General features: G+C 40.3%; 1 protein-coding gene across 1 annotated transcript in view; it reads left to right on the top strand.

Annotated features, from left to right (window-relative positions):
* The window catches only part of LOC307152271 (zinc finger SWIM domain-containing protein 6), an 87,958-nt gene that overhangs the window by 63,834 nt on the left and 11,624 nt on the right, over positions 1–12,500 (top strand). The window contains exons 5-9 of the mRNA XM_079860765.1: positions 712–891; positions 2,129–2,305; positions 2,898–3,044; positions 5,446–5,595; positions 8,204–8,470. Of these exons, the coding sequence (XP_079716891.1) occupies positions 712–891; positions 2,129–2,305; positions 2,898–3,044; positions 5,446–5,595; positions 8,204–8,470 (921 nt within the window). The remainder of the gene's footprint in view (positions 1–711; positions 892–2,128; positions 2,306–2,897; positions 3,045–5,445; positions 5,596–8,203; positions 8,471–12,500) is intronic.

Genomic DNA, 12,500 nt, shown 5'->3' with positions numbered 1-12,500 from the left:
CAGTGTTATTTTACATTTGATTACAGTTTCTGTACCTGAATACCTGAAAGTGTTAAAACACCGTTTATTTCATTCATATCTTTGTTCAGTTGCATCAATTTGTTCTTTTTTTAATTGCTGAGTGTTTACTCGTCTTTAATAATGCTTGAAACTTATATTAGTTAGTCTAGTTGTTTTTCTATGGCGTTTTTAAACCACAGGCAAATAAGCATTATTTAGCCTGTTGATTTTTGTTCATGATATTCAGCTACAATTAAATGTTTTGCAATAAGACTTAATGTGAATGATATCTAAGGTTTTTTTCCTTATTGGAATCGATAAGAATCGGAATTGTCAAATCTCCTTCATTTATGCAGCGCTTCTAACAATACAGATTGATTAAAGCATCTTTACAGTGATAATAGGAAATTACAGTAACAGAGATTGTTTTGGCTTTACAGCAGCTCTAGAATAAAGTTATTGTCCAGATAAAGTTAGTTTTGATTGATTCACTTCCGTTGCAAAGATCATTAGGGGCCGCTAACACGACACCGCTCTAACAGAAAACTCTTAACACACTCCGGCCGCTCATTCGCACGACAACAGTGTTTGGTGCTCGAGAAACAGGCTCCACGGTGCAAGCGTTGATGAGCAGAATCGAAATGGGAATGATGAAAATTCAAACGATACCCAACCCAATATCTTTGTGTTGACGCTGTGTGTGTCTCCCAGGTGCCTTGTGGATGTGTATCGTGCTGAACCCCCACTGTAAGCCGGAGCAGAAGGCCGCTTGGCTTCGGCAGCTCAAGAAGTGGAACAGTGTGGACGTGTGTCCCTTGGAGGACGGTAACCACGGCAACGAGCTGCCCAATTTAACCAATGCCTTGCCTCAGGGTGCTCACGGCAACCAAGGTAAGCGTGTGTGTGTGTGTGTGTGATGATGGTGGGTGTTTTAATCAACCGTGCCTCCGTGCGCCCCTTTTATTAGGCTTTGTGTGACTAATGGAATGCCCCTAATAACAGCGGTTCACTACTTCCTCCCTGGCTTTTGTCCTTGCTGTGCTAATCATAACTCTGGGCAAAAGCGAGGGGCGGGTCGGGGGGGGGGGGAGGTAGCTCTATTGAAACTTTTCGATTAGTCAGGTCTTTTATACTGAGGCGACAACGTCTGCGGAGACTTTATTATGTGTTTTGTTATAAATATTCATGCTCCAGACAGGTAATTGCTGAGAAATGACTTCCCCTTTCCGAAGGTATTCTGGGTATGAATGGGCTCTATACTAGTCGGATAAATGTCTTAAGATTTAATTAGAGATTTTGCACTAAGGTGTGGCGATTAGATTAAATATTTATGATATGGTTTGTGTTTTGTTGACAGTAAAAAAAAGAAAAAAGAATGCTTTATTTGTTTTTTGAAGAAATTTAAATATTCAGCAAGGATGCATTAAATTGATCAAATGTGATATTCAAGACATTTATAATGTTACAAAAGATTCCATTTCAGATAAATGCTGTTAATTGAACTTTCTATTCATCAAAGATTCCTGGAAAAATTATTTTTATTTATGAGTGAGTCATTGAATCATTCACTCCACCCGATTTAAAAATAATAATAATTTAACGATAATTTTTCTGAATCTCACTAAAATCTCAGTTTATCCAGAATCGTGCAGCTCTAATTGATAAGAAATGTTTCTTGAGCAGCTAATTATTACTAAAAAAATTTTTAAATAAAATAAATTTAGCCTTGGTGAGCATAAGACACTTCTTTTAAAAACATTTAAAAATCGAATTCACTGATTCATTGGTGTTATCACTCAAAAGTACGAAGTCCCCTGCGTGGAATTTCACTTGTTTAGTGTCTGTATATGTGGAATACTGCCAAAAGGCTTGATATAATGATTTATTCTAGCGATATCAGCCGGCTGTAGTATGTAGAGCCACCTTGCAGCAGTCACGCCAGTATCTGCACCCCCCGTGAATGACAGGTCAGCTCGCCGCACTAATCTACGGACTTATTTCCGAAGGTTTTACTGTTTGGCCCTGACTGACAGGCCCCCGCGGGCCTCGCTCTCAGAGCTAGCATTGAGAATGACAGAGCAATTTCCTTTCTCTCTTCTCTGTCTCTCCTCCTCCTCCTCTTCCTCAGATTTGGGCACCCGGCCCCACCGGACGGTTTTCACACGAGCCATCGAGGCATGCGATCTCCACTGGCAAGACAGCCACTTACAGCACATTATCAACGACGACCTCTACACCAACTACTGCTACCATGACAACACTGAAAATTCGCTCTTCGACTCTCGCGGCTGGCCCCTGTGGCACGGTGAGCGGAAAAAGACGTTCGCTTGACTCGCCTCTTTGTGTTGTGCAGTTCTATAGCATTAAGAAAAAAAAAGGAGAGCGAGTTTAAGGAAAGAAGCAATGAATGGAGGCTTTATAAGGAGCGAGAACGAGAGTTTCTAACTACAGTCAAACCAAAAATTATTCAGACACCAGATATCATTTTTTACTAGTGTGTGCAGAACACTATAGTTCATTTATGTAAGTGAGGAGAGCAAAATAAAATAAACTGTGACATATTATGCCCTTCATATATTGGACTACCAGTAAAATTGATAAAAATTAGGGACCAATTTATCTAATTGTGTAGTTAAATTTAACAGCTGACAGATATTCAACATAATTAATTTAGTCTAACAGAAGGATGGACAAAACCAGTGAATTCTTGTCATATTTTATTCCCATTTTCTAAACTATAGCGAATTAACTGTGATAATGTGAGAAATGTTGAAGGCGTCTGAATACATGTTGGTTTGACTGTAAATGAAAGGAATTTTTCATTTTTAGCGTGCGGGTGAATATGTTTCTCTATTGTGCGCATCTGAGGTTTTTAAAGCATGTTTTTTGAACGGCAGAACACGTCCCTACGGCCTGTGCCAGAGTAGATGCACTGAGATCTCACGGTTACCCACGGGAAGCACTGCGATTGGCCATCGCCATCGTCAACACCCTGCGCCGGCAGCAGCAGAAACAGCTGGAGCTCTTCCGAAACCACAAGAAAGGTGAGTTCAAAACTGGGATGTTTGCTAAAAATGAACATTCGGTCGGTAAAAGCGTTTGATTATAAGTTGCAGCAGTGCATAATGCATCCTATCATGAACTTCCTTAGACTGGCGGCACGGTTTCCCATATGCATCGTTTAATATTACTGCTGTATGTGGGAAGAGACAAATCTTATGGAATGAAACATGAGCTAACATGAACTTGCCAACATTCGACTACAGGAGAGAGACCATGTCTGAGTTCCTATTGGTAGTTGCTGTGACGCATCACTGCTTATGGCACATGCTGTATAATGTTATATTGCGTGATATATTACACCGTAACCAGATGTGACAACGTCTATTTCTGCGACGTCGTGGCTGGAACAACAATATACAATCTCAGGTACTAATTATATGCTTTATTTAGTTTATTTAATGTGAGTTTGAATATCATTTTGCGTCACCTTAATGGTTAATGGATAATTCACCTTTTGATAATAAAAAATTTGATAATAAAAGGAGAACGTTCAAACTGTGAACGAACAAGTTCTATGGCAAAGATTGTTTCAGTCATTCTGTATTTTTAATGGTGTTAAAATGGTGTTATATTTGTGAATTTATTTACAAATTATATATCCATTTGGTTGAGAGTGCTTTGTGCTTGCTGAGAGACTCCGCCCATACTCTCTTTTAATTGGCTGTGGTTTTTTGATTGATTTGGTTGCGAGTGCAGTGCGCTTGCTGAGAGACTCCGCCCACACTCTCTTCTGATTGGCTGTGGTTTTTGATTGATTTGGTTGCGAGTGCAGTGCACTTGCTGAGAGACTCCGCCCACACTCTCTTCTGATTGGCTGTGGTTTTTGATTGATTTGGTTGCGAGTGCAGTGTGCTTGCTGAGAGACTCCGCCCACACTCTCTTCTGATTGGCTGTGGTTTTTGATTGATTTGGTTGTGAGTGCAGTGCGCTTGCTGAGAGACTCCGCCCACACTCTCTTCTGATTGGCTGTGGTTTTTGATTGATTTGGTTGTGAGTGCAGTGGGCTTGCAGAGAGACTCCGCCCACACTCTCTTCTGATTGGCTGTGGTTTTTGATTGATTTGGTTGTGAGTGCAGTGGGCTTGCAGAGAGACTCTGCCCACACTCTCTTCTGATTGGCTGTGGTTTTTGATTGATTTGGTTGTGAGTGCAGTGCGCTTGCAGAGAGACTCTGCCCACACTCTCTTCTGATTGGCTGTGGTTTTTGATTGATTTGGTTGTGAGTGCAGTGCGTTTGCAGAGAGACTCCGCCCACACTCTCTTCTGACTGGCTATGATTTTTGATTGATTTGGTTGCGAACTGCAGTGCGCTTGCTGAGAGACTCCGCCCACACTCTCTTCTGATTGGCTGTGATTCTGGATTGACTTTGTCGCATCTCGTATTGGCGTCTGGTCTGGACTAACAAATTGCTTGTCACTGGAATCTTATCGCATCATGTCCAGTTAGGACATGGTGTTAGATGGTAAAAAAAAAATTTTTTTGTCTTGACAGACCGTCATTGCATTGTCAGCAGTCGCTCATCTTGCCAGAAATCACCTATTTTTGTTGAAAACGAAGGTCTTGCAGGCAATTTGATGCAAATCACGTGCAGTTTGAATCTGGCATTTTCTCTCCATCATTTCCTGTCCTTTTTCTGTTATCTGTATCACTAACAGTGCCAAAAAGGCCAGAAATGGTAGCATTGTTACCCAATTATCTTTTCAGCAGCGTGTGCCTGTGCTCTGTGTCTCAGTGTCTAATGGCCAGGTAACGGTTTCATGCAGCACTGCTCTTCACTAGAGCTGAATGTCCACTTGTGCCCAGCAGGGCTCAGGTCAATTGCATTTAAATGCAAATGACTACTTGTTGTGGTGAAAGTGCCCACGCATAATTCATATTATTCAAATGAGGCGGCTCTATGGCCCGGTCCTGGGCTTTATGTAAAACACTAGTGCAGTGATATCCACAAGAGACGCATGTTTTAGGAAATCGCCTCACAAAGTCAGACTGTTTGTCTCTTGGTAGGTGTCCTGTTTTTATCAATATATTATGTATTTGTTTTTGTATTTGTATTAAATGAAATATAATTATAGTTTCTTTCCATTCATCTTCCATTTTTGGATGAAAGTTCTTTGCAATGCATTCTGGGAGTTCACGTGATTTTAAGACTCAACTGTTAGAATGAATAGAGCACGAGTCATTTTAATAACCACTTAATACCCTAAAAAGCACATAAAATATGCATTTTTACACTGTTATCTATCAATGCATGACAGTACTGAAAAAAATTGTCCGCCATCTTGGTTATTTTGCAATAACAAGGTACGATATAAAGTCAAAAAGAGTGTTTGTTTGTTTGTTTACCTTTGAAAAACAAACCCTTTTATTGTTTTCTCCCTCTAGATTTGCTTCATAAAGGGGTGACGTCCATCACTAATCTAGAAGGATGGGTGGGACACCCTCTGGACCCCATCGGGACGCTCTTCAGCACGCTGATGGAAACAGGCCGCGGGGATGAAGACGGTTCGCAAGGAGGGTTTCTAGATTTCTCAGGTACTGAGACGCGAGATGCTGTAGCACATCACAATCTTTATGATTCATGTTATTTACAGAGTGTTTTTACAAACTAGCTGAAACTGTCAAGTCCTATTAACACCCTGTTAAAGCGTCAGGCATCTTAAGCGTCTTCTGTAATATTTATAGTTAAAACTGTTAATGTAAAAAAAAATTACAGCATGTGCCATGTGCTCCATGGCTGTAAAATGATTAAGGAACATACTTTTTGCTTTGTTATTGACACAACATCCATTTGCAATGGGAGTTTTCCGCACATTTTTAGACCACCGTAGTAGGACCCGATCAGCTGTCTCTCTAACTAACCTCACTTATGCTTCTGCTTTAGACTCTGATTAAAAAGATATGATATCTGATTAAAAAGATATGGTATATATTAAGAGTAAAGGGTGAGTCTCTTTTATCTGAGCCTAAAAGTCATAACTTTATTCTTCCCTGCTGCATTTTTAATGCACTTTTAATTTTAATGTTTTCTGTTCCCATCTCTTATTCATGAGCTTTGATTGGAGAGATGACTGTATCACAATCAGAGAACACGGTGCTGCAATTATACGTTATTGTTGCCTTTGGGCTAATGCCCGTTCTGATTGGCATCAGAAAGCGTAGGTGCGATCGCCCGTCTCCAACTCAAGATGGGCACCAATGAGCCATTAGCCTAGTGTGCATGCAAACAAACTTGTACCTAATTAGAAATCCTATGGTCCAAAAGAGATTTTGATGGGGATAGGATTTTGCATGACACTGGATATGTGGACTGTGGATCTGCAGACTATGTAGGAGCCGTAACTTGCCTGACGTATCCCTCCTAATTCCCCAGCTTCCCGTCTAGGGCTTCTTGCTAGTGAGGCTGTTCAGTTAGTCCACGAGTAGACAAGGCTTCCCTTAAGCCAAAGCACTGGCTTTTATTTCTCTATCTCTGTGGTTGTCTTTGAACTTTTGAGTTTATTAGTGAAGGAGAAAGAAAGAGATTTGGTGGTTGGATTGCAGAAAAAAAAAGAAGGTGTGAAGCCTCGAGCTTCCCTCTTCGCACTCATTTTTGATTAGGACATTAAATCCTCCCGGAGCCATCTGCACAGGTCCAAAGAGGCATCATTAAAACATTATGATGCTTCTCATTATTAGCCCCAAATGAGTCACCATTGGTATTAATGTGTAACCAAGAACATGGAGCCCTGGATTCACTTTGTTGTTAAAATAATAAAGGCATGAACGATCAGAAATCCAGGGGTTTTTGATGTGTTTTTTTAACACATGGCCATTTTGCTGTGTCTTTCAAGGTTTTAAAGGAGGGGTTTGCTCAAAATTCTTTTTATGAAACTTGTTTTAATCTTAGCATATCTTTAGGCCTTCATGCAAATTGCATCTTATTTTAGCCCTGTGTTTGCATAGTGGAATCTCAATTATAGAAACCTGAGGGAATGACTCGTTACGTCCAATTAAAAGCTTGGAATTGGTGCTGAGGGATCGATGACACCCAGCCAATCAGATAGGTAGACTTGGTCTTTAGGTTCAATTCCTCTCTGCCAATCAAAAGATGAGGCATCAAATCCATTGCAGCCAATCAAAAGGATAGATTTGATTCTAAGGGACCGACTCCTTAGCGCCATCGGTTCCTCACAGCCAATGAAAAGACAGCCAGTTAAAGGAACTGGTGAAAAGAACTCATAGCCAATCAACACTGGTTGAGGATTCAATCCAGCCTTTAATTGGCTGAGGTCAAACCCTTGGCACTAAAACCAGCCTTTTGATTAGGGCCAATCCTCAGCACAAAAAAATCCAGCCTTTTTAATCAATCAACACGGTGGATTTGGTACTTATGGATTGACCTCTTAATAAATTAGAAGACTGAATTTGGTGTGGATCAGTTCCTCACACCCATTAAGGCTGGATTTGGTGCAGACTGACTTCTCAGCAAATTATAAGGCTGGATTTGGTGCTAAGGAATAAGTTTCTCAATACCAGGCGTCAATCCTTAGCACCATATTCAGCCTTTTAATTGGCTGCGATGTTGATCCCTCCGCACTAAATACAGACTTTTGATTGGATAAGGGACCAATCCTCAGCACAAAAAACAGCCTTTCCAATCGACTCCATTGCAGCCAATTAAAAAGCTGGATTCGGTGCGGAATTGGTTGGAAGGATTGCGAGGCTCAGAGCTTCACTTCGGAGTTGGCGACCACATAGTTTGAGATCAGTGAAGAGTGAAGAGCAAGGGCTCAGCCTGTCTGTCTGTCTCTCTTTCTCTCCCAGTTTCTAAATACAGCCTGAGCCTCATCATATCCAACAGCATTTCGCACCATCTCACAGATATGAATGCGATGCATGAACTATCCAATGCATTTGCGAATCCAGGGTACAGTGTATTACCTCAGTCACTCAGGAGCCTAATTGAGCATGCCTTGCCTTATGCCCTATCCGGCTGAGCTGCTTCATTAGACCAGGCAGGGTTCCTCTCTGGTGCCTCATTATACGACAAGACCTGTCTAAGAACCAGTGCCTGGGAGGAAGGTCTCACTACAGTGGTTAACTCTGGAGGTGTCACCACCTCCCAGCTTCTTACTAGCTTTCTGTTTCTCGCCCTCTGCAGCCAGCACAATGAGCTCGAGCAAGCACAGCGAGCTGCACTTGTTTCCGTCCACGCGCCGATTCCTGGAGGAGGGTGAATCATACCTTGCCCTGGCGGTGGAAACGGCCCTTATGGGACTGGGTCAGCAAAGAATCATGCCCGACGGACTGTACGCCCAAGAGAAGGTGTGCCGCAACGAGGAGCACCTGATCGCCAAACTGCAGGAAGTGGACCTGGACGATACCCTGGTCAAGATCTTCCGCAAGCAAGCTGTCTTCCTATTAGAGGGTAAGTATTGGTGCTTTCGCAGATGGATGCATTTGATTTCCTCATGTGTCAGCTAAATATCTAGCCAAACACTTCGTTTATGAAGCATGCCTTTAACAATTTGCTCAAGTATTGCACATGGTATAGACGAGAGTTTCTCCCATTCCTGCAGAGTTTAGCTACAACCTTCTCCAATACACCTGATTAGAAGGTCCTATATCCTAAAGACCTTAATTTGGTGGTTTAGTTGTCTAACTAGTATGGGAGCTAAACCCAGGAACGGGACCCTCTAAAAGTTGATAGACCAATAAGCGTAAAAATGCATTGAATTAAATATATACTAAGTGAACAGATCTAGGGATCACAACATCATGGACATTTCCTCACCAGTTGTTTCTAGGGCGATGCTAGGGTGTTCTGAGTGGTTGCTTGTTAGTTGCAAAGGTATTCTGTGGTTGCTTGGGCCTTGCTAGGTGGTCGCTTACTTTTCAAGGCCCTTGTAACCACTAAGAATACCTTGGAAACGGGCTCTTTACCACCTACAACAGCTTAGCAATGCCCTAGAAACCATTCAGAAATTTGGAAAGTTGCTAACTTGAGGCAAGGACCATTCTTGTTTACTTCAGAAACCTAGTTGGTTTCCTAGTTTAACAGAGTTACAGACTGCATTAGGTCACATTTCCCTCAGAGCGGTGTTCAGTATGTGTAAAAGTGCTCAGTGGTGGACGAGGCTGTTTGTTTCACTCGCGGCTGGTGTTGGGAGTAAAACGAAACGGTCTTCTGCCTCTGAACGCCACTGGGTTGTTTTGAAAGAATGAAGAGAACTGATAAACTGGCCCCGCAGTGTGGATTCCTCCACCCAACGAATGCCAAGAGCGTGATGGGGGCACAGTGAACAGGAAGGCATGCATTCGATTGGCTACAGGGTTTGGGGGAGTTCTGGTCAAATATGAAAATCCAACAAAACAACAAGAGCGTTCTCACACTGAGAGACATCCAGAGCATGCCACCCCTTCCAGCACACGCCGTAATAGAGATAGCATGCTCAGCTGTTCTGTGTGTGTGTTTTTAGTTAGAAACTTTAGCAAGACGTGACTGCAGCTCTGTTCCAAGCCTAGTGAGCTGCCTCGCTGTCTACTCGCTACATAGATAGTTCAATTGAACAGTTCACTCATATTACTATGAATGGGAGAATGTGCAACACGCAATATGGTGGAATAAGTCTGGCCTTTTAAATATAAGAGCCAATCGACCAATGGTAATGTCATAGCGTAAGAATCTACCTTTACTTTTAAAAGTCAATGTTCTGAGATGCACTTGGGACTCCACATGCTCAATGTCTTTACCAACCTGAAATATATGCTTATTTTAATACTATTTAAGCATAATAAGCAGTTAAGCATCAGAATTTGGTGATGATGTAGGGATGCACAATATATCGGCCCCCATATCAGTATTAGCCGATATATGTTAATTTTTAATGTTATCGGTATCGACCCAATTAGAAAATTTGGCCGATATATTAAAGCCGATAAATAATGTATTATTTTCTTCAGCTGAGACTCTTCAGATGCGCAACTGTTCAACATGATGCTTTTGAATTGCTTGAAAAATTATTGGAATCACTTCAAAACAGGAAAATACAGTGAAGGGCCGCACAAGTCTGTCATATCGGCTACGTAAAATTGTGTGCTTGGGATATGGTGAGACTTTTGTAATCAGGCTCTCAAAAATGTAATAAAAATTTGGATTTAGATTTATCGGCCAATATATCGGTTATCGGCTTTCAAATATGAATTATCAGTTTTATCAACATTTTCTTATTGGTGCATCCCTACATTTTGGTTTGTATAGATAGGAGTCTTGCATCCCTTGAAAGACATTACCATGTTGCTAAGCTAACAACTTGATGCTCTAATAAGCATGAAAACAGTCAAATTATTTTTTTTAAATATGTACTTAGTAATGAAATATATAGCCATCTTAAATGTTTTTTTTTTTTTTCTCAAAGCTTGTCCCAAGGCATTCTGGGATTGCATTAGCTTTGCAGTATACTTGCTGTGCTGTTTATAATTTAGCCAAAATAAGAGATCTGACAAGGCCAGCACAAACATGCACTGCAGAGAATCTCAGTTTAAAAATGAAATCTTGATGGCTAATTAGTTGAGATAAATGCTGATTGTGTACTTAAATATTACATTTTTACTAATATATAGTATTTGACCAAATATTTGTGTGTAATATGTATTTTTATGCTTAAGTCTCTCATGCACTTCACATGGGTAGAGCTACTTGTGAGTCTCTGCCTATTTTAGAGCATCACATATGAGGTTTTATTTTGGTTAAGATGCTGCCTAGTGCCTAGGTAGGCAGCACATATGAATGTTTAGTTTGGTTGCTTTGTTGATGTCTGTTTGTATGTCTAGTGCCGTGTGTATTTGTGAAGAGGCTTGTGGTCGCTGCGCTCTGTCACAAATAATCTAATGACAGGGAAAGCTAAGCTCTCACATATGGCTTTATATTGAAGGCAAGTGTGAAAAAAGGCCTGCGCTCTTGAAAGTGGGCGTGTGGTTTGAGGATGAGGGGGGGGGGGGGGTCTGTAAAACGATCTGTAAGCAGATTTCCCATGATGCAGCACAACACCACAAGCCCATCTCGGCCTGCTTTTTGTGCGTTTCGCCTGGAAATGGATAACGTTACTCGCAGCTTTTCAGAGAGGATGTTATCCGTGCGTGTTCTTGACATACGACCGAACTATGATGTTATGATGGCGATATGCATGGTGGAATTTGAAGTGCTCCGCCACAGCGCTTTATGTGATTTTGATGCGTCATGCAGAAGGGTATCTTGGGTGTGTGTGAGGTGAAACAGGAACCTCCTAAGGCGTTTCTTTCTCACACTCTTACACCCTGTTTGTACCAACAAATCTGTGCATATCTAACCACATCTCACAGCTTCTGCAAGCGTTTTATCTCTTGAAATTGTACGTCAGCTTTTTTGAAGTCATCGATGGCGCTTTCAGACTTGTGTTGTGAACATTAGTGCTGAAAAAGAAATGTACAAACTTAATGACGATGTCATTTTAAACATATCACAAAAGTTTTACATCTAAAGACGTTGATTAGGACTTATTACTGAAATAAATAACTGATTAAAGATGGATAACACTTACTAAAAAGGAAGAAATATTTTGTTTACTTGCATGTCATGTGACCATTTACCAGCATCAGAGAACCATGAAAATGGCAACGTGTTGTTAAATTGACATTACTTAACCCTGTAAAGCCTGACGTGAAAAAATTGATTTTTTTTTCTTTTTATAAAATAAAATAAGTGTTTCCGCCACTGAATAATAAATAAATAATAATAATTGTGACTTTTTATCTCACAATTCTGACTTTTTTTCTCACAATTGTGATATATCAAGTCAGAATTGTGACTTTTTTTCTCAGAATTGCAAGATATGATGTCAGAATTGTGAGAAATAGTCGCAATTCTGAGAAATAAAGTCACAATTGCGAGATATAAAGTCGCAATTCTGAGAAATAAAGTTGCAATTGGGAGATATAAAGTCAGAATTGCATGATATAAAGTCGCAATTGCGTGTTATAAAGTCAGAATTGTGAGATATAAACTATTGAGGTAAAAAAAAAAAAAAGTCTGTCTTTTTTTTCCTTATAATTGGACTTTATATCTCACAATTCTGAGAAAAGATGTCAGAATTGCGAGATATAAACTTTCTATTCTATTTTAAATTCTAACTTTATATCTCGCAATTCTGACTTTATATCACGCAATTGCGACTTTATTTATTATTTATTTTATTATAAATATTTTATTATTTTATTTTATTTATTTATTTATTTTAAAAAAACAGCGGAGTTTTATTCAGAGACACAAACTGAGCAAAAATATGCAGTTTGCTGCAGATGCTGATATTTATATGGACAAAAAGTGATGAAATTCTGATGCTTGTAATGTAAATCAATGAGATCTTTATAACAGTATAGCAGATACTTACATAAAATGGATATAAACATCAATAACTGCC

This window comes from Squalius cephalus (genome assembly GCF_949319135.1).
Source record: "Squalius cephalus genome assembly, chromosome: 24".
In the NCBI taxonomy this organism is placed as follows: domain Eukaryota; kingdom Metazoa; phylum Chordata; class Actinopteri; order Cypriniformes; family Leuciscidae; genus Squalius; species Squalius cephalus.
This window is presented reverse-complemented; position numbering and strand designations above follow the sequence as displayed.